This window comes from Puntigrus tetrazona, chromosome 6, assembly GCF_018831695.1.
Source record: "Puntigrus tetrazona isolate hp1 chromosome 6, ASM1883169v1, whole genome shotgun sequence".
NCBI lineage: Eukaryota > Metazoa > Chordata > Actinopteri > Cypriniformes > Cyprinidae > Puntigrus > Puntigrus tetrazona.
The window spans coordinates 11,442,111-11,463,863 of record NC_056704.1 but is presented as its reverse complement, the minus strand read 5'-3'; the positions used below and the strand labels follow the sequence as shown (position 1 = coordinate 11,463,863).

Genomic DNA, 21,753 nt, shown 5'->3' with positions numbered 1-21,753 from the left:
TAGTGATTGCTTTTTTTAGCAAATGTGCTGAAATATGATACTGTTAATGCTGACATGACTAAAGCCATTGTTGCTGATATGGTGTTAAGATATAAGTAAATACTGTGTGAGTCAGTTCTATGCAGTAATGGTTTGAAATACTAACATCCATTTAAATCGTAATAAAACCTTGATTCATGCGCTGCTGTTGCAAAGTTTTAAATCTGTATGATTATTTTAATGCTTTTAAATCGTCTAATACTAAATAAGGCCGCATTTGTCTGTTTTAAAAAATATAGTAATTTTGTAAAATGTTAGTTTAAACCAAATAACTTGTTTTTAAAATAATGACGGGAAAGTGAAAATTTCAGTAGGCATTATTCCAGTCTAAAGTGCCACAAGACCTGAATTCTTTAAATAGAAAGCTAAAAAGAGCAGCATTTATATGAAATAGAAATGGAACCAAAATGTATATTTCCGTTTGTATTTCTATGTGAACGTTTATAAACTGAAATGCGTAACACTTGTCATTACAAAGTGCTGTTTATGCACTTTTTATTCCTCCTGTTCTTTTCTGAACTCCTCTCTTGTGTTGTTTTTTTTTTTCCCCCCTCCTCCTGTGGCTTCATCTGTAGGACCGCAAACTGCTTGCAGCAGCTCAACAGATGCTTCAAGACAGCAAGACAAAGATAGAGTTCATTCGAATGCAGATTCTCAAAGCCAGCCAGACCAGCGAGATGAACTACGAGAACAATGACGGTATGCGGTGGACCTGATTTTTCTCTCTAATTATATATGCGATTTGCAATTTAAATGGGCAGGAGTGTGGTAATAAAACATAAATCTGATGCTCGCAGTTACTTCAAGCAAGCCTATAATCAGTCCTCTGGACTTGAGGATAGAAGAGCTCCGACATCACTTCCGGATAGAGTCTGCTGTTGCAGAAGGTGCCAAGAATGTGATGAAACTGCTGGGAACGGGGAAGGTGACGGAGAAGAAAGCTCATTCAGAGGTCCGATTCATTCATTTATAAAGTATAATGATTTTTAGAGTCGTTTCTCATCCCATCTGTATCCGTTTAATACAGCTTTTCATTTAACTGTATACTTTTAATAGCCTGCGTTGCCTCAAGGGCCAAATGTTTACAGCTTTTCTCACTTTACACCATAATTGTGGTATGACACAGAGTGGTTAAATGGTCTTTAGAGCTGTCATGTAATTGTTTTATTCCTGTGAGAGATATACTCAGTTTTTTCCATCTGTTGGAGAATGAATTAAGTTTATTTATTTTTTTTGCATGACATTGGAGTAAAACTGATATTGCGAAGTGTTGTTTTTCTGCAGTAAAACTAATTATTTTAATAGTTCTGGTAAAAAAATAATAATAATAATAAGTCTAGAATTATGGGATGAACTTGGGAAGTGCAGTCTCAGAAAATAAAAATAGTTATACAAAAGCTGAAAAAACAACTATTTTAATGGGTTTAAATAGTAGGGTTGAATGGTTTGGGAAAAGCATAATAAATAATTGTAGTGATTTAAAAAAATATTACTGTAAGGATATTATTTCGTAGTAATTATTACTTTAAACTATTACAATTATTATTGAATAATAGTAATTATAATAATATGATCAACACTACAATAGTTTCTGGTATAAGACCATTTTGTGACAGAAATTGAAATCCTTTCTCTCTGAGGCAGCACGTTCGCATTCAGAATGTGAGTGTTTCTGTCTGTATGCATTTTTAAACCCTGTCTGACTTTCGTAGGCACAAGCCCGTTTGAATGAATCCAGCCAGAAGCTAGACCTGCTGAAGTTCTCTCTGGAGCAGAGACTCAGTGAGCTGCCCAAAAATCACCCGAAGAGCAATCTGATTATGGAGGAGTTAGCAATGGTGTCCTCCCCACCTCTCAGTCCACGCCAAAGCATCATGTCCACCAGCAACAAGTACAGCACTGTGGCCAAACCAGCTGCTCTGACCGGTAACAAAATCCATAGTCACATAGCATTTACCAGTGATATTTTAGATTGGTTTTATAACTTAGACACTTCGTAATGGGATGAAAACCTGTGCACACTGAGAGAAAAGTGCGAAAGTGAATTAAATCACAAAACAGACCCATTTTCACCAAATTTACTCCAGTCCAACAGCTGGCACAATGCATATTTTAGATATTTTTCTGTTCAAAAACCTTAGGGGTCCATCAAAATGTAGATATTTTTAATGAAACCTGTGAGATTTCTGTCTCTCCATTGAAAGCCGTTCCACCAAAAATATGATGCTTTGGAAAATTAAGCGATCCTTATAAATTGAGGATTAATTTAGTTGAGGCTCAAATTTTTCAAAACTTTGATCATTGCACAGCTCGAAAGTGCTAGCTTGTGGACAGAGTAACAGTGACGTTTGTTGTCGCTTTCCAAGCAAGTTAGTTTGAAATGCTGTTGACCATTTCTGATGTGCTCCGTGCATGCGTGTTGATCAGTGTTTGAGTGAATTTAAGCCTAAATTAAATGTCTTTATCAGATAAAGACTTGGAGTTAAACCTCAAGTCATATTGTTTACTTGTATGTCTTTCTGAGCATCTGAAGCATCAAAAAAAAGAGAGAGAGAGAAAGCAAATGAATTCCACTATAAGCAGGATTATTTGTCAGCATTCATTACTAGTTGGTAAAATAGCACCCCCAATTGTACTGTAGTATGCAGGAACTGTTGCAAAAATCCATATGCTTATATTTTATTGGTAGGTGGCGCTGGTAGAAGAAAAAGCCTATACATGGAAGGGAAAAATTCGTCCAGTCTTCAGACAAATTTAGTATCCGTTAACAGATCCATGGGAATTCATTGTTTCAATTTATAGTCTTGTTCACTGCAAATATTCTCTGTCGGTGTGAACAGGCACTTTAGTCCTTTGTCACAACACATGGCACTGTACATATATCCCTGTTTGAGAAGGCAACAGCTGTCTGGGTGTAGGCATGTAAGAACTACATTCGACTTTTCACACCGTGTCAACACTCTTGGCCCTGGCGGTCCCCTTCCCCTCCCTTGCCTTTATCACACGCAACTTTGACCTTCACTCTGAAGGAGAATGAGAGGGCTTACGTTACATTATAGACTCGTAGCGCTTTCCATATAAGGCTCTATAAGCCTTCGAGCGTCTTGAAATAGATTTTTGCATTTGTTTTGCACACTTGTGTTATCTCGTGTTAATCAGAATAGATGTGTTCGGTGATTTACATCTCGGATCACGCAGCGTTTTGGCTCTGAGTTGGGTTTCTGTTGTAAATCCACAGGCACATTAGACGTGAGGCTCATGGGCTGTCAGGACCTCCTGGAGAACGTCCCAGGTCGCTCTAAGACGGCATCTGTTTCTCTGCCCGGCTGGAGCCCCAGTGAGGCACGTTCTTCATTTATGAGCCGGGGAAACAAGAACAAATCTGGCAGCAGCCGAACGCTCTCCAAGTCCGATGATCTGTCCAGTTGAGTGGCTTTATGTTTGTTTCAAATGCTTGTCCAAGTTCATATCATTCATGAGAATCTTTCATGGCCGTTGCGCTCCACGGTTTCGTTCTAAAGCAGAACACATCTGGTAGTGCCTGTAAATTGAACAAAATTCAGACAAATTAAACTTCATTTATTCAACTAAAAAGTAAATCATTTTTTCACTCTGATGTTAAATTTGTTATGTTTATTCTATACAATCATGCGGAAAATAACACTTGTTCTGACTTATCATCCAAAAGTTGATTAAAGGTGACAGTAAAGATACATAAGGCATAATATTATGAAAGTAAATAAATGCTGTTTTTTTTTAGCTTTATATTTTCCATTTAATCATGTAAAAATTTCACTGCTTCCAAAAAAATATTAAAGCAATAAAAATTCTGTCATCATTTATTGACCCTCAAGTCGTTCCAAACCCGGATTAATTTCTTTGTTCTGCCGAACACAAAGGAAGATATTAAAAAAAAAAAAAGTTTTTAACCAGGCCGTTTTGGGTCACCATTGACATTTTTTTTACTACTATGGAAGTCATAAGTGACCCACAACAGCCTGGTTACCAACGTTTTTCAAAATATCTTCTTAAATTTTTATTATTATTATTATTATTATTATTATTATTATTATTATTATTATTTAACAATAATTAAAAAAATAAAAAACAATGAATGTATTAAATACACATCAGTGAATTTATATTTATGTTTGTAAGTTGTTTTGTACTTTTATGACAGATGAAATCAGTGCCGTTCTGAAGCTGGACAACACAGTTGTGGGACAGACTCATTGGAAGCCAGTTAGCAACCAATCTTGGGATCAGAAGTTCACGCTTGAACTTGACCGGGTAATGCAAGAAAAAATGCATAAAACACACTTGTCAAACAGTCTTATCCCATAATCCTCTCGACACATGAGTAGATGGGCACACATGCTCTCCATTCCAGCCTCTCTCAATTAACTTTGGAAATGTTAATCCCAGATTTGACCCAGTTCTTATGGAAACTCAGACAAGGCGGATCAAAAGTCATCATTCGTAATCTCTTTACTCTCACATATATAATTGTCCCCTTTCTATGATGGCTATGCGTTTGAGTCGGTTTAATTTTAATGTTCACATGTTTACAGTCGGCATTAGTTCCCTGTTATTTTTCCCAACTTGTCCTTTATAATGTATCGCCATTGCTCCACATTGAGAAATGGGCTGATTTTGTATTTGATTTCAGGAGATTTTTATTTTTCTGTAGATGGAACTGTTCAGGTTTCTATTTGACATCTCCCAAAGGAGCAAGGGTTAAATAAGGGTGTAATAAATGACTTCTTCGGTTACATCATTAGTGATTCCTGTAAACATAGAGGCTTACTTGCTATGTTATTTTATTAATTTTTGAGGGACGATTATTATTTACACACACACATGCCTATGGGTTTGGACTTGCTTTTGGCTGTGTGACGGCATAAGCGTTTAATCTCACGGCAGTCAACGTGAGAGCTCTAATCAGCAGTTGTGTAATGGCAGACAGGCTCTGAAAAGACCTGTAAAAGGTCTATAAATGTCAAACCGTTGGCTGTGAACTGTAGTAAAACACACAAGTGGTGACTGTTGGGCGTTTTTAACTTCATCAATAAATTAACTTGACCAGTATTCTCTCAAATACAAATTTTAACTGGCATTCAAAACATTTGTCATAAATATAACGTTTACATTTGAATTGAGCTGTCAGCGCCAACGGTGTTTAAACATGCTTTTTAGTGCATCATGTTTCTATAAAATAATATGTAAATGACATTTATTTTTTTTCCTTTCACTATTTATTAATCATTATTTATTTCAAATACAGTTTTTGAATGTTATTTAGATATAACCTAATTTTTTTTAATGCATCATTTTTTTTATAGAAACTTGTTTTTACCGTTGAGGCAAAAGAAGTTAAAACGAAGGATGAATTAAAAATCATAGCATTTAAGTTCTTCTCACTCATTTGAAGGTTTCTATGGGCTGATTTAGGGCAGGGGTCACCACACTCGGTCCTGGAGGGCCGGTGTTCTGGAGTGTTTAGCTCCAACTTCACTTAATACATCTGCCTTGATGTTTCAAGTATACCAAGCAAAACCTTGATGAACTGGTCCGGGGTTGTGTGTGAATGGGTCGGAGCTAAACTCTACAGGACACTGGCCCTCCAGGAACAAGTTTGGTGACCCCTGATTTAAGTCACATTATACGACTGCACATAACTTACGAGCTTACGAACTGCTAGCTACGTCCAGCCTTACGAATAACTGGTGCAACCAAATGTATAAACTTAGTTACAAACTAGCCAGTAGTTATTAAGCCTCTAGTGTAGACTTGCACTAGACCCCCCCAACCCCTCTTGCTCCCACTGATATTATTCAAAGAAATCCAAGAATAAACTGAAATTGTATTTTCGAACAAAATCCTTTTGTTTTGTCAGTTCAAATCGGCTCACCAAAGCAAACTGAGTTCTGAGCTACCATTTGGTCCGAGGTGGATGTGTTCTAAATGTCCACCACCTTTGACGTGATATTTCTTTTTCCCCCTGCTCTTTTCTCATTCAGCCGAGGTCAGGCGTGAGGTCATGTTTGCATTAATCCACACCCCGCCTCTCAGGTTCCTCAAACGTCTTTTTACCCTCAGACTAAGAACGAAAAAGAACTTAGTTTGAAGTATATTGGGGCCTTTACTGTCCTATCAAAATAAAGGGTAAAAATGGCAACAAAAAATAAATCTTTATTAAATAAAATATGTATTTATTAATTTATTTTGGGTTGAGCGAATTTCTTCTGTCCATTTTAAGTTACTATTATTTATTTGTTTGTTTATCCTCACCAAGGCTATATGCAGTATATACACTTGTGTATGTATGTGTGTGTGTGTATACTTAATAAAAGATCTATATATATATTTTTTTTTTGGTTGACCTGTAGTCTCGTGAGCTGGAGATAGCTGTGTACTGGAGAGACTGGCGCTCGCTGTGTGCTGTTAAGTTTTTACGGCTGGAAGACTTCCTGGACAACCAGCGTCATGGCATGTGCCTTTACCTGGAACCGCAAGGAACACTGTTTGCTGAGGTACTTTCATTTTTTTCATTACACACAGCAATATAAATGCTATATAAAAGTTTGATGGCCTTTTAGAGGAAATTTATATTGATATTCTCTCTACCTCTTTGGATACAGGTTACGTTTTTTAACCCAGTTATTGAGAGGCGACCTAAACTACAAAGGCAAAAGAAAATCTTCTCCAAACAGCAAGGTAAGGTTATGAAGTGGCAAATATGCCTCGGTGTTGAAAAGGGCTGACATGTTCACTTAAACAGATTAGATTAAGCTGCCTACTTTTGACACACACAGTACTGTGGTTCAATATTGCACTGCTCTGGGGCCAGTGTTTACAGAGTGAAGTCAGAATGAACTTTGACCTCCTTGTTTGAACTCGTTTGAACCATTTATGGACAAAGAAGGTGAATTTGCTGGTTTAGAGACTTAAGCTTGGTTTCAAAAGTCCCACAAACAGTGCTCCTCATTGGGGACTCGGGTCAAAAGTTTCCGTTAGCATTTTGCTAAGCTAACAGCGCAATGCTGTAATAAGGCTATCCGAGGCCTGTTAAATCGACACGAATGGCACGTAGATTTGGTTTTCACACGTGATTTGTCTGTTCAGACCAGTGCGTAAGAACTGCAGATGGGGCTGAATGAACATTACATTTAGTAAATTAAATCTTTGACAGGACGTGGCACTAGAAATAGTCTGTTTACATGTTTTCAGGCTGTTCAGATTTTACCGTTTTTTGTTTTTTTGTTTTTTTTTTTTACAATACAAGAGTACAAAGAGAAGAGAGACTGTCATTCATATTGAAATGTTTACCACATTGTTCTGACACAAAATATTGGCCCTATGTGAACAGGCTTTCACACAAATATTTAGGCGTCCTGGATCAGCTTTCTTGTAGAGCTTGTCACAGAACATTCTCAGATGAAAGATATGAAATAAATATGCTATGATGTTGAATTGTGCTAAAAAAAGGCATCTTAGATATTTTGGAAGAGCCGGAGAGCATGTCCACAGTGTATTGAATGAGCGTCTACATGAATAGAACACTGGGTTTTGGAATTAATGTTATGTACTCTTCAGAAGTTTGCTTCTGCTTTTTTCATCTCATACACAAACCTTGTTCCTCTCAGGTAAAACATTCCTGCGTGCCCCTCAGATGAACATTAACATCGCCACCTGGGGCAGATTGGTGAGAAGAGCCATTCCATCAATCAATACCTCATTCAGTCCTCAGGCGGCCGATCTAGGCTCAGCTTTGAGCCCTGAAACAGTACCCATCGGCCACCCAGACGCCCACTCCCTACCCAGGTACACACGCGTTCAAATGCATTCCAGCCCATCCAGACAGACTCATTTCCTAAAAGAGCATCTGGTAGCGGAAAGCCTTCGAATTATTCCGGAGTCTTTGATAAACAGTGACTAATCTGTCTGGAAACATAATTGGTGCTCTATATTTAGAAAATGAGATGACTTAAGATTGCTGCTCAGTATCCCTGTGTATGCATTCCATAATGTAGCTGTTCTGTAAATCTCCAAACCCCCAAACAAAGCCACTGGACTGTTTAAAATGGAACCTGGCATGTAGTCAACTCATGATTTGTCTTCTCTCATTCAGCGACCCCACTGTGACCAAATTAGACTTTGACAAAACAGCCACCCCTCCCTCAAAACGGCACTCCATCGACGTCGAGATTGAGGAAACTGCATCACCGGATAAGATCCCAGAGGGAAAAGAGGTGCAGGTACAGGAGTGGATGCTTTAAAGGAATAGTGAACCCAGAACTGAAAAACGTCATGTTGATCCAGACAGTCTCAACTTATTTCTGTCTCTTGGCAAAATGTTGATACCATAATTTTCCATACAGTGAAAGGGGAAGGATGAAAATGAATTTGGGATTGAAAGCTTAGGGTGATGAAAAGTAATTTAAGTTGTTATTCACTGATTATTATTTAAATATACATGAAGGTGAATGAGATTTCATTACAAGTTATTTTGAATGAAGTTTGCTGCCAGATGTTGTTGGGAATGTCTTTTAACAGATGATGTGTGATGTGATCAGATGCATGCGTTCCAGTGGCCTTTAAACTTTAAACCGGCCTTGCCAAACTTCTGAAATTGTTTTAAATGAGACAAGACAAGCTTTAAAAAAAAAAGCAACTAAACAACTAAAAAACAGGATATTTAAAATGTGTATACATTGAGAAAAAAAAAAAAAAAAAAAAAATATATATATATATATATATATATATATATATATATATATATATATATATATATATATATATATATATATATATTATTTATTTTTTTTTTTTTTTTACAATTATGTTGAGCTCTAAAACATTTTATTGGGTAGAATTTTTTTTTACCCTTAAATTGAAAAAGTTCCAGCATGACTAATGACAGGAAAGGTCATGCAAGTTCATTAGTTAAAAAGAATTGGATTCATGAAGATCCTGTCGCTCTTAAATCCTTCGGAATCCTGAGATGTTTTTAGTTACTTAATTAAATCTATGGACACTTCTAGTGCCTATAAATAAAGAAAGCTTGGGAAACACTGGCATATTCAATAATACAACTGGATTAATAAGATTACAGAGCTACAGCAAAGTCGCCCTGGTCGCCATTCACTTTGATTGTATAGAAAAGAACAGCTTCATCATCCTGTCTTATATGTCCTTATATGTTTGATTGGAAAAGGTTACTCGTATCGGTTTGGAATATAATGCTTAAAGGTGAACATTGACGGAATCTTTTTTTTTTCCCGTCGGAACGGTCTCTTCAATGCCAGTATTATTAATAAAGGGAGTTCTCTTGAAGTTTTTCTGAAAAACTCTTAAATGCCTCTCGCCTACAGGATGCCCTAGCGACCTTTGACTTCCTGAACAATACAGTAGTTAAACCAGATTATGACAGTCTGGTTGAAAATGAGCAGGCTGACCTGGAACTGACTGCAGTTCAACGAAAAACTAAAATAAGGTAGTTGGTTCCCATTTTGCGGATGATTGACATCACGGCTACAAATAAACACTGCGCATACGTTAATAGGAGTCAGATGCTCAAAGTGTGTGCTCATGTCTTTAGGGAAGAAGAGGAAGTCCAATTCAGTTTGACAGACTTCAAATGTGTAGCTGTTCTGGGGCGTGGCCACTTTGGAAAGGTAAACTTAAACTTGCTTTCACGTGCAATAAGCCGAGCTCTGTAAAATGTGCCATTAATGTGCTACAGTATATTAACCATTCATGTGATGGCGCCCGGTTGTCTCTGCATGTTGGCAATATGTGATGGGGCTCCTGCAGATAGTTTCATTGTCTCCTCTCTTTAATTATTCAACAGGTTTTACTTTCCGAGTACAAGACCACTGGAGAAATGTTTGCCATTAAAGCTTTGAAGAAAGGCGACATCGTTGCAAGGGATGAAGTTGACAGGTAAATGCTATCTATGTGCGTATAAGTAAAATAAATGAACAACTTCATGACGATGCTTGGAAGCGTCAGTTATCGTATACTGCGGACTGTTCTGCTTCTGTTTTACTTCCTGTTATTATTAAGGCCAAAGAGTCAGAGCTGTACTCTAGACATGGTGGAGCCGCTACGCAAAGTCTTTTGCTAGAAATGTTTTTAGCCAGTGTTTTAGCTTGTCACATTCATTCATTTTAATCCATTTTATTTTGAATAAAACGCAGTTCAAATAACTTTTAGGTTGACAGTATGCTAAATATTGTCATTGGTTACCTAACTTCATTTAGATTGACACTGCAAGTCTTCCTGACCTATCGTCGCTTCCAGTTTTCAATCTTCTCTTATCTTTGTAATACAGTTAAAATGAAAACAAAACTGTTAGACTGTTTGTTTTTTATATAATCTACAAATGAAATTCTACATGCATTAACAAAATTTGCATCTGGATAATTGACTTAAAAGCACAAATTTTTAGCTTCTTGACTTATAATCGCTATGCATTCAGTTAATGTCGTCTTTCTGCTTTTAAAAGTGCTGGAGGACATGCTGAAATAGTAATTCTTAAATGCAGCAATATAGCTAAATATAGATTTTTCACTGGAATTGTTGGAGGGAAAATCAAACGGGCATGTTTTGTGTAACGCTCTTTATTTACTCCACAGCCTCATGTGCGAGAAGAGGATCTTTGAGACCGTGAACAGTGTTCGACATCCGTTCCTGGTGAACCTCTTCGCTTGTTTCCAGACCAAGGAGCATGTGTGTTTCGTCATGGAGTACGCAGCAGGAGGAGACCTGATGATGCACATTCATGCAGACGTGTTCTCTGAACCGCGCTCTGTGTGAGTGACTCAGTTTACTATTGCTGCTGTCACTTTGACGTGATCGTTTCCCAAAAGTAAAAAAAAAAAAAAAAAATTGTTTTTTATGTCCTCAGTTTTTATGCTGCTTGTGTCGTCTTGGGACTGCAGTTTCTGCATGACCATAAAATAGTGTACAGGTAAGCGTCGGTTCCGGATGTAAGACTTTACGAATGTTTCATGAACCACACGTGACTGTCACACACTTTCTGCTGCAGGGATTTGAAGCTAGATAACCTCTTGCTAGACACCGAGGGATATGTCAAGATCGCAGATTTTGGTCTTTGCAAAGAAGGTAGACGATGCACTTTTAGACGATGAAGTTTGTGTTGTTTGTCTAACGTTAATGTTGAACTCAATTCATCTCCTGTCACGTAGGAATGGGCTTTAAAGATCGCACCAGTACTTTCTGTGGCACTCCTGAGTTCTTGGCACCGGAGGTTTTAACCGAGACGTCATACACGAGAGCAGTGGACTGGTGGGGTCTGGGAGTTCTCATCTTTGAGATGTTGGTTGGAGAGGTATGACGGATGGATGGATGGATGGATGGATACTATATCGATCTGCAAATGGAAATATATAGAGTGCGGTTAATGTTGTTAACCTGAACTTGTTGGTTGGCTAAAAGAATAAAAAACACATCACAGTGAATAAAAAAGGTCCCTCTAAAAAGTTCACTTGCATTCATTTTAATTTAAAATAATTAGAACTTCAGTCACCGTCAAAGCCTCTTATACTTAAAACAAACTTCATTTTCGTTCTTTGCTTAGGAGTAAAACAAAAGTTCAAAATACTTAAGCAGCAACATCCTGACAGCACCTACGCTGAAGGTTTTAATGCATATGTAAATATCTCTCAGTAACAAAATAAACAACAACAATGGAGAAAACCAGCAAAATGGTAGTTTGCTTTGGCGGTCCGTTTTGAACTCCAAAAAAACGAACTTCACTTTGGCCAGATTTCGTTTGAAACGACATCACGTCAGTTTGTTCTTTTGATTTTAGTTTGAAGTAAAAGAAAAAAATTGTCAAGCTGTCTAATGTGGAACAATGAACTGCTCGAGCAGAACTTGTTCAGACATTCCATCTGTGCTGTTTGACGTCTCTCTCTTCAGAAGAATGTGATGCTTCAGTCTTCTATTGACTTTACATGATTGCATAATTTAGTTAGCTAGCGCTGTTATTAACTAATTATTGTTAACGTCATTGTAGGTAATAATTAATAACAAACATTTTACCTGCAATACCTACGATTACATTTATTATAATTAGAATTTATCAGAGATCCAGCATAGGTAGGCTCATGTTTAATGATACGGAAATAATAATACAAAGGTACTTAATATTTAATACTTTATTAAGTTAAATAATGTTTTTTTAATTACAGTCCCCGTTCCCTGGTGATGACGAGGAGGAGGTGTTTGACAGTATTGTTAACGATGAAGTCCGCTATCCAAGGTTCCTCTCCACAGAAGCCATTTCTATAATGAGAAGGGTATGTTTGGATCTGTCCTGCTACGGTTTTATTGTTTACGACAATCCTTAAAATCAGACCAGAAAACACTGTTCCTTTTAGTAATGGCACTTTTATATTCTCAGGTTAATTAACCACCTAACTGTGTTCATAAGCTGTAAACGTTCTATTCCTTCTCCAGTTGTTGAGGAGGAATCCGGAGCGGCGCCTCGGAGCGGGGGAACGGGACGCGGAGGAAGTGAAGAGGCATCCTTTTTTCAGAGTAGGTCATCTGTTTAACCTGTTTTAACTTTCAGGCGTCGATGAAAGGAGTCTCACAACACTTTGTTTATTCGTCCTCAGAATATGGATTGGGACGCGCTGCTGGCAAAGAAGATCCGACCCCCGTTTTTGCCGACCATCAAAGGCCGCGAAGACGTTAGTAACTTTGACGACGAATTCACCTCAGAGGCACCGATATTGACTCCTCCTCGTGAGCCCAGGGTTCTGACCGTCGGCGAGCAGGAGATGTTTGCAGACTTTGACTACATCGCTGACTGGTGTTAACCCAGATCCTCATAAACCCTGTTCACACACGCTCAACACTGAACCAGCCGAACAACTCCCTCTCTGTAGGACACATCGGAAAAGAAACTGCTTTCCCTTTATGCTCTTATTGTGCCATTTTTAAAGGATCGACAATAACCTGTTTTAAGAATCAAGAATGAAGCGGTTGAGTTTTGGTAGCCCAATGTGGCATCTTTTTTTTTTTTATTGTCAGAGCACTGGGACACTGATTGGTGACCATTATAAACTTGTGAGGAATCAACAGGATCAACTGCAGCTTCCCTCTCCATTTTCCACACATTTTCTCTGCTTTTAAAAGCTTAAATGTGCCTACTGTCTTCAGATTTTGGGATTTTTAACACGCAACTGAAGAACTGAACCTGACCAAGACAGCAAATTGCAAATTCTTCACTCTGTAATAGGAGCATCTTTCAATACGAGCACGCTCAAAGAGAGTTCTCTTGACTTATTTATTTTCTTGTATTCCCTTCAATGCCTTAAATTCTTTAAAGGGCTTCCAAACAATAACTATGAGGTACAGATAACCTACCAAAGCGTTTCTGCCAAATGTTCTTCTACCTATTTTATTGGAATTATTATTATTATTAAAAAAAAAAAAAAAACCTCGGCCAAGAGCGCAGATTAAACGAACTTGAATTTTATCAAAGCAATATGACAGAAAGCTGCAATTTAATTGATCTTTTGAGAGTTTCTTTTCATTTCTATAAAAGTATCCTTGTGCTCTAATCATCAAAAGAAATGTAAGTTATAGTTTTATACTGTATTTTTAGAATATTAGCCATTTGGATCTGCTGTATGTTACGACAATGGTTGTACACATAAATATATATGAATTGTAAGATTATCATTTTGGAGAGGGCAGCTCAAAGTTGAGAGCAATTCTGAACTTTTCATATGGAATGTAAAAATGTATATTCATGAAAACAAACAAAAAAAATGTATATTTTTGGCATGTGGTCATGCCAAACTGGCTGTAATGTTTTATTAGTTGACATTTTTTTTAAAGAATATTTGTAGTCCGTTTCAGATCTTTGTCATTTTACATCGATTTCTCACAATTTAGCCAATTTGTGGTTGTATATGTCAACATTAAACCACCTTTAATAGAAATGATTTCGTAAGTCTGTGATCACACCACTTGTTTGTGAACTCGCCCATCTCTGAGAGAGAGCTGGTGATGGACTCCTGCCAACTATTCCGCTCGAGTATCATAAAACCTTCCTCAAATAACACTCCGTACAACAACTAACACCTGCTTTCTGTCTCTTGGTCGAGCTTCAAAGAGGAATGTGCTCCGAGCAAACCAATGAAGACACTGCTAATATCAACTAAGCTGCGTTTACGTGCACTTTTAAGTTTTACTTGAGTAGAAATAAAAACGGATAGATATTTGACGTCACTGTTCTGACCCTCTTGACTTGCCATATCGAAAAAAAACGCGTATTTGGTGTTTTATACATTCAGCTAGTACTTAGCGAGAACATAAGTGCGCGTTTAAACGTGTTCGTGCCCTCTTTTAAGAAATAAGACCTGGTGGATTTACTACTGGGCGAAAATGTGATGTATGTGTTACTACAGGTGGAAGAAGACACGTGCGCCTGTCCGGTCAAACCCGACGGTCAAGTTTTGGTACTCGCTTTAACGGTGTTTTGTGTGTGTGTGTGTGTGTGTGTTAGTGGCAGATGAAAACCGGTCCAAAGAATTTACTAATAAGCTAATGTTGCCGTTTCCTGCCGTGGGTGGCGTTTGATGAATTCTCAGTGAAAAGGAAAAAAAAAGCAGAAGCACTTCTGATGTTTGAGTCACTTCACCTGTCTGAGGGGAAGAGCACTAGTTTTCGCTCTGCGGGTCTAACTGGTCCTGTCTGGGTGTGTTATGTGAGTCACTGCGTTAGTAATAAGGGTTTCCCATGGAAAGCGAGTTAGTTTTGTTCATTCAGGCCGTGAACTTCCTTAACTCCCTCCTCTCTGTCTTCGAGATAAAGGTGACGTGTTTGAACAGTATCATAAACACAAAATACTCCCGCGGTGGCGTTTTTAAAGGAAACCGATCGTTTGGTGCAAAATGGTGAGTGAAACTACTGTATCACCCGGAAAGATTTGAGAAGCTCTCGCAGCTCACATGGAAAATGCACTTATTTGACATTGAACCTTTAAATATTTATTGTCACGAGAAATGTGTTACAATAATAATAAAACAAAAATCCATGGCCCCCTTCAGACTTTGTTTCCTGTTTTTATATTTCATCTGGACTCTTTTGAACTTAAGTGTGAATCTGATTTTGCTGTCTGACAGTCAGTGGTCGGTTATCTTGGAAAACTGTCAGAAATAGTAGGCTGCATACTCTCCAGGGGACTGTCGGGACATGGGACAGATTTACAGACAGGAAGAGGAAAGGGAAGCTGGGAAATAGGTTGGAGAGGAGAGGCTCCGCCCTTCACTTTGCTGGAGCTTCAGAGAAACTTTTATCTGCTGAAAGGAAGTGAACAGAAATATAGGAGTTTGGGAATTTGGGTGTAGTTGATAAAAGACTTTCAATCGGAGAAGAATTTAACTGTCTTTCAGCACAGTTGGTGTTTTTATAGAAATACTCCAGATCCTTTTGTTTTTGCATTTTATTGCAATAAATACATGCAACAAAATTATTATTGAATGCACACACTACTCCTTTTGAGAAGGATGACCTTAGTGTGTGGTTTGTGCATGTTAGCAAGTAATCCTATTGCGTTCTACTCGACTAAATGTACTTTATTTGTTAACAGCAAACGACCAAGAGTTTTACATTTAAATTCACTGGCCAATAATATTAGTTAATTTCATTTTAGGTTCTACGCCTATACTGAACATTTTCCGGTTGAAGGATGCCATCTTGAGGTTGACTAATGATAGCGCCTTCTAAAAGAAATCCTATTGGCTCCATTGAAAAATATTTTCATAATTTATTTAGTAATGGTATTATTTAATTATTTTTATTCACAGAAATGTAGTTAAAAATAGTAAAAAGGAATGCAGGTTAATCCTGTTTCATCCACAACAGCTTTGAATTTTATTCTGTCTAAATGTCATTGACAGCAAAAGCAAAGTAAAACACGGGACTGAATAATTTCACACACACTGTTGGAATCCGACCTCAGATCCGAAGCCGAAACAAATAACACACGGTCCTGCATCTAGCATGCTGTTTCAATCACCCAGGGCCAGAGATAAAAGCACCTTTTACACATTTCTATACACTATTATTGAAAAGCTTGGGGTTCGAATGATTTTTTTAATGGTTTTGAAAAGTCTATTATGCTGACCTAAGCAAAAAAAAAGAAAACATTTGAAGAAATTAAACCATTTCGATTTAGAATATCAGTTTTCTATTTAAATATAATATGTTTAAAGGTATAATTTAGTCATGTGATGAATTTTCAGGAGCCGTATCACTCCAATATTAAGTATCCTTCAGAAATTATTGGGACACAAGGTACCTTTAAATTTCCTCAAAAAAATAACTGATCCTGCAAACTTTAAAAACACTTCAGTCACAGTTTAGGTTATAGTAAGAGGATGCAGCAATATAAAAGGTATGTTATATGTTTAATCTGAGCAGTACCACACGCGTATCACTGCATTATCTGGCTTCAGAAATCAGCCTTTGTTCCAGCTCTTCAGGATGGCCTCTGTTGCATCCAAGGTGCTTTCTTGCTGTAGTTCAAAAAAACAAAAACAAAACACTAAATACCATGAGCACTGCTAAGGCTTTTGATGTCTTTTGTTTGTTGTTGTTCTTTTTAATAACTTCTCTTTTTATTTATCTATTTAGGTAGCAGATAGATTTTTTGCATTTCCTGTAAAAACCTAGTTAACCCACTCCTTACCTTAATAAAGCACAAACGAATGTATTTCTCAAACTGCTTTACTGAATCTTCCCCCACAAAAGCTGTTACAGGAATCGAAGCCAGTTTCTTAAAAACATAAGAATAAAAATAAATAAATAGCACACAAACACACACGTACATATGTATATATATAGATGTAAAATTTTGATGACTATGTATTTATTGTGTGTTTTTTCTTCCTGTGTGTGTGCGTGTGTTCATTTTACTGTACTTTGCTTATTCCTTAAAATCACAAAACTGAATACCTTCTCTTTTATCATCCATTTTACAAACTTGTAGTCATACGGTTCATCATCTCCCATATGCGACAAGTCCTGATCTATATTCAACAGACAAGACAGAACACTAATCACAATGTCACCTTTTAAAATGTTATTTTTGTTGGGTTTCTTTTACATCAACCATGACTTCGAGCCACTTACCGAGTGCTGTGACATCCACTATCATGAAGTATCCTCCCTCTGGGACCACTGGAGTCATGCCAGTCTGTCTCAACATGGCTGCCATGCGGTCCCTTTTCCCTTCCAGCTCTTCTGCCAGAGAGGTGAAGTAGCAGTCGGGTTTACCCATCAGCTCAAAGTCCCGAAGAAGTCCCTGGCCAACGGCCTCCTACTGTGCGGTACAACTGTATCACAAACATGTCCTCTACAACGCTGCATCGTGTGTGCGACTATATAACAACAGACAAAACCCGCCTGTAATGGGGTCGGACATGTATAGAGGCTGTTCTGCATAACGGTCTGGAGGTGTTTGATCAAGTGTTCAGGCCCGACTGACCAGCCCAGCTGCAAAAAAGAAAGAAAATAAAGACATTATGAAAATGTTTGTATTACCTATGATCGTAGACAGCAATGCAACTGCAATGCACGTGACAACAACGTAGTTTTACCAAGCTATGAGAACACTTTTTGCACGCAAAGAAAACAATAGCAATGTGGTGGAAAAATGAAAAACTGATGAGAGAGGGATAGCCGGGGGACTCATAGGTGTCTGCGCTTGACCTAGGGGTCACGAGGATCCTAAATAAAGGGGACTAGGTTTATAGTGAAGTGGACAGCTGGTATGGGTTTATAACATAGGGTCAGACTAAGATATAAAAGTGGAGGACTGCCCTCCCTCTTGTGGTTTGTGTCTGACCTTCTTTGCAAAGAATAAAATCTTTAAAGACAATTTGTTGAGTTTGTTTCTCAAATGCTGAGAGTCTGTATAAATGTGCCACGGCGATTCATAAAATCAATCAATAAAATGTGGAAGGCTTTGTTTTACAACTAAATTATTTGTAATATCTAATAATTGTTAATATTTAAACTGGAAAGGTTTCCACAAGCTTTCGCAAGAACTTGGCTAAAGTTTTTACAACTTACTCCGAAACCATGCGTGATGAGATACTGTACACTAAAGCCGCTCCACACCACACCTGAGAGGAGCTTAGCGTGGAGCGAGGGAACCACATTCTTGTGCATTTAGTTTCCTGTCACATGAACAACTATACATCGCTTAAAAGCTTAAAGACTCTAGTTTTCATATTTGGTGACTGATTTTTGTAAAGTATTTAACAGGGCGGCTGTAATTTATTAATATGTAATAAGAGTACTAATCAGTGTCAGAGAGCAAGTTCCTGCCTTTACTTTGAGGTAATGATCAGTAAAAAAAATAAAAAAACCTCCATTCGTGTTCACGTCAAATGTTCCAAAGATACAATTCATTGTTTTTTGAGGAAGAAAAAGGTGTTTTGAATATAAAATAAAATATGAAATGCGCCCAGAATGTGATTATCAGCATTATAAATATTGAGAAAAGTATGGAAAGACATGTTTCAGATCACTCAAACCATGTCATTTCTTTAGATTTTTGGTTTTCATTTTCTAGCACTTTTTGTGAAATATTGCATTTATATAGAATATAAATATTTTAATTTTTGCATTTTATATTTTCATAAACTTGAGCTTCCATAACATTTTTGTAATATAATTACCTATAATTAACTATAATTATTGTAATATATAATTATATTACAGTAATCTGCCACATGTCTCCTTTAAAAAGAGACCAACCTTAAGTCTCTGCTCCAAGGCATTCAAAATGTATAACAATTTAAGTTGGAAAATTGATTTTAAGGCCTATAGTCAAAAAGCGGAAAAGATAGTTAACAGGTTAAATAAATACATGTGCCTAAATTGCTCAAAATGCACTCTATGGTGATCTGGCAACAAACTTCCCGTGATGCATAATTTCTTAATCTCAAGCTTGAATAAGTTTATGTTGCGTTTATGGATTTCTGTTCCTCGTTGGAGACTCCGGTGAGTCTTCGAAATCATAATTCGGCAGAGAAAAAAAAAGTTCAGCAAGAGGGTTTAAAGTGACAGAATGGTGCGTAAATAATAAGATAACTTTCCTTTTTTCGGGTGAATTGCTATTATAAATCCGATCAATGAAGACAATAACAATCGAATACCTTCCATCCAGTGACGCTGAACGTTTTCCCTGCGCTGCCGATGGTGATGGTTCTGTCCCACATTCCAGGGAGGGTTGCTGTTAAGACAGAATACAGCAGAATCAGCACATCTTTACCCAACTAGTAATCCACTGACACGAAAAGATAAGACGCGCCACTGGAGAATTATCACGTACCTATCTTTACATGCCGGTGGCCTTTATACACGAGCCATTCATACACCTCATCACTGAAGCACAGCGTGTCATGTTTGATGCAGAGATCCGCAATAGCTTGCAGCTCACTCCTACTGAATACCTAGAAGCAGAAAAGAGCTTTAGGGTATCATTAAGCATTTTGGACCTAAATGCGATATATATGCCACCTTACTTTTCCGATGGGGTTATTAGGAGTGTTGATTATGATAGCCTTGGTCTTGGAGTTGAATTTACTAGCAAGTTCGTCCTGGTCCAGAACCCAGTCCGCGCTGCTTACACTGGTTGCTGCCGATGAAGACTTCTGCAGAGAAGGTCAAACCGGTGCTGTGCTTAATGTAAAGTGCATCGAACGCTACAGCGTGCAAACATTCCCCGCGCTGACCCACCAATCGCAAAGGTATCAAAACCGGTTTCCCTCCTGCCATCTTCACCATGGGAACATAGCAGTCAAAAAAAGGCTCTATAATGATGACCTGAATTGAAAAAGAAAGAAAAAAACTGAAAAGAGAGAATGCGTTTGTCGTAATCTAGTGCAGTTAAGCGTCGGGGGTGTTACATACTAGCGGCAAATACGCTTTACCTCATCTCCCTCCTCAACCAGAGCCTGCATAGTGCTGAACAAAGACCCGTATCCACCTACGGTCACCAGGATCTCTTTAAACGGATCGAGCTGGCGGCCGTAGACTCTTCCGTATACCATCGACAGGGCTTTAACCAGTTTCGGATGGCCCTGAAAACAGAAATGCAGCCGTTTTAGTGTTTTTTCAACGTAATACAGGATAACCCCGAAGTGTGCACGGAACATACAAAGCCCCGTGTGTACTGATTTATCCTGTCAACCATCGCAGCCTGAGCCAGACCCTCTTTCACGTAGGAAGGAGGAGGGATGTCTGGGTATCCCTGTCCAAGATTGACAATAGAAGGGTCTGCTGCCACTGATGTAAAGGCCACCCTAAAACACAACAGACACTGCTAGGAATATTTAACACTGTGTGAATGTGTTCGCAAATACTTTTATATATATATATATATATATATATATATATATATATATATATATATATATATATATATATATATATATATATATACTCTTACCATACATTCTTGTCCAGACCTTCTATCCTTTTCGCGTTCTTATGTTTCATGGATGCCATCTTGTACTAAAAAAGCGAAAGCACAAAATAAAGGAACGTTTAACAAAATAAAAAGTACTGAGTAACTCGGTAAAACTTGCACTCACTTGGCAGGATGTGAAATTTCTAAATCTGTTGGTTTGTAACACGCGTGGAGCAGATCTGAAAACACGAAGTAGATGAATAGGATTCATATCTAGCAAAAGTAGATTATTTCAAATACTCATCGCTCACTTCAAAACATTGCAGGCACGGGCATAACACTTCTTTCAGTTCATTGGTTGCGGTAGAGTATAGATATTTTGTGTTTGGAGGAAGCAGATTCGGCCTGACGTGAACGTCCTACGCCTCTAAAGCGGACCAATCAGATCGAAGAGTCGCTATAAGACTCTCCGGTGAACCGCTCTGTTCTGGAAGTCCCGCTATGGCGAGGATTGTCGGTATTAATGAAGTTACTCGATGACCCTGCTCTTCAGGAACTGTCAGTGGAAGATAAAGTCCGCATAAGCTATTTAAATATTTATGAACTATTTGTCTTCTTCGCAAGGATGAGAATTCCGAGTCATTTTCACGAATCAGTTCAAAGAACTTTAACAACGATTCAGTGACTCTTCTTACGTAGTGACATATACTTTTATATTATATTAATTACATTTTAGCAAAAAAGGAAAAAAAAGATCAAAACGATGATAAATTATCTAACTGAAACTCTAAAAAATGTTTACAATGAACCATATTCATTGTTTTTACTCCTTAATATCATACTAAAAATACCCTTTAATTTTTCTGACAGTAGCGATTTTACTCACGTTTGTAACGGTCTCGTTTAATTTGATTGCACCTCTATTGAAGAAAGAAAAACTGTGGAAAACCGTGTATGTAGTCGGAGTTAAATGAATCATTCATAGATGTCACCACTGTCTAATGTCAACATAAAATCCCCACAAACAGCCAAGAATTCCGCGCGACGCCAGATGCGCTCTAAAATGTAATGTAATAATTATATTATTTGTCTAATATAATATATAAAACTTGCTTTCGCATGGTAAACGTCTTCGCATCGATCAAGGCTGGTAAACGAGTCGTTCAGACCGGTTTTCTGACCTACCTGACCTAGTGTATAATATTCTGTCCTTCGCGACAAACAGGTCAGGAAAAAAAGAAAAC

The 21,753-nt window shown here is 37.7% G+C and overlaps 2 protein-coding genes across 7 annotated transcripts in view; one reads left to right on the top strand and one right to left on the bottom strand.

Moving 5' to 3' along the window:
* pkn2b (protein kinase N2b) overlaps positions 1 to 14,027 on the top strand; it is a 31,357-nt gene extending 17,330 nt beyond the window's left edge. The window contains exons 4-22 of one of the 2 annotated variants that reach the window (XM_043241801.1): positions 615 to 738; positions 837 to 991; positions 1,752 to 1,965; positions 3,278 to 3,463; positions 4,220 to 4,329; positions 6,429 to 6,572; positions 6,681 to 6,756; positions 7,686 to 7,863; positions 8,171 to 8,291; positions 9,414 to 9,535; positions 9,641 to 9,716; positions 9,893 to 9,984; positions 10,680 to 10,856; positions 10,952 to 11,014; positions 11,093 to 11,169; positions 11,253 to 11,395; positions 12,261 to 12,368; positions 12,529 to 12,609; positions 12,690 to 14,027. In XM_043241801.1, the coding sequence (XP_043097736.1) occupies positions 615 to 738; positions 837 to 991; positions 1,752 to 1,965; positions 3,278 to 3,463; positions 4,220 to 4,329; positions 6,429 to 6,572; positions 6,681 to 6,756; positions 7,686 to 7,863; positions 8,171 to 8,291; positions 9,414 to 9,535; positions 9,641 to 9,716; positions 9,893 to 9,984; positions 10,680 to 10,856; positions 10,952 to 11,014; positions 11,093 to 11,169; positions 11,253 to 11,395; positions 12,261 to 12,368; positions 12,529 to 12,609; positions 12,690 to 12,893 (2,451 nt within the window). In that variant the 3' untranslated portion in view covers positions 12,894 to 14,027. Of the gene's footprint in view, positions 1 to 614; positions 739 to 836; positions 992 to 1,751; positions 1,966 to 3,277; positions 3,464 to 4,219; positions 4,330 to 6,428; positions 6,573 to 6,680; positions 6,757 to 7,685; positions 7,864 to 8,170; positions 8,298 to 9,413; positions 9,536 to 9,640; positions 9,717 to 9,892; positions 9,985 to 10,679; positions 10,857 to 10,951; positions 11,015 to 11,092; positions 11,170 to 11,252; positions 11,396 to 12,260; positions 12,369 to 12,528; positions 12,610 to 12,689 lie in introns of both variants that reach the window. The other variant, XM_043241800.1, reaches the window with a different exon arrangement.
* A 1,909-nt stretch (positions 14,028 to 15,936) lies between these two features.
* LOC122346915 (kynurenine--oxoglutarate transaminase 3) lies at positions 15,937 to 21,753 on the bottom strand. 5 transcript variants are annotated; one of them, XM_043241804.1, is made up of 14 exons: positions 21,695 to 21,753; positions 20,694 to 20,748; positions 20,549 to 20,613; positions 20,258 to 20,402; positions 20,031 to 20,180; positions 19,837 to 19,923; positions 19,623 to 19,751; positions 19,430 to 19,550; positions 19,254 to 19,330; positions 17,494 to 17,583; positions 17,221 to 17,407; positions 17,044 to 17,117; positions 16,778 to 16,864; positions 15,937 to 16,604 (listed from the first exon to the last, which is right to left on the bottom strand). In XM_043241804.1, exons 3-14 carry the CDS (start codon positions 20,605 to 20,607, stop codon positions 16,548 to 16,550), a joined length of 1,263 nt encoding a protein of 420 aa, XP_043097739.1. In that variant the 5' UTR covers positions 20,608 to 20,613; positions 20,694 to 20,748; positions 21,695 to 21,753; the 3' UTR covers positions 15,937 to 16,547. The 5 variants fall into 5 exon arrangements, with proteins under 5 accessions (XP_043097739.1, XP_043097740.1, XP_043097738.1 ...); XM_043241805.1 differs by lacking the exon at positions 21,695 to 21,753 and adding an exon at positions 21,396 to 21,414; XM_043241803.1 differs by lacking the exon at positions 21,695 to 21,753 and adding an exon at positions 20,821 to 20,977.

Coding starts and splice junctions, on each gene's coding strand:
- LOC122346915 (XM_043241802.1), bottom strand. CDS start 20,780: ATGAATCCTATTCATCTACTTCGTGTTTTCAGATCTGCTCCACGCGTG. Junction 20,614..20,693: donor GAAATTTCACATCCTGCCAA/GTGAGTGCAAGT, acceptor TCGCTTTTTTAG/TACAAGATGGCATCCATGAA. Junction 19,752..19,836: donor TTTTGATACCTTTGCGATTG/GTGGGTCAGCGC, acceptor CCTTCTCTGCAG/AAGTCTTCATCGGCAGCAAC.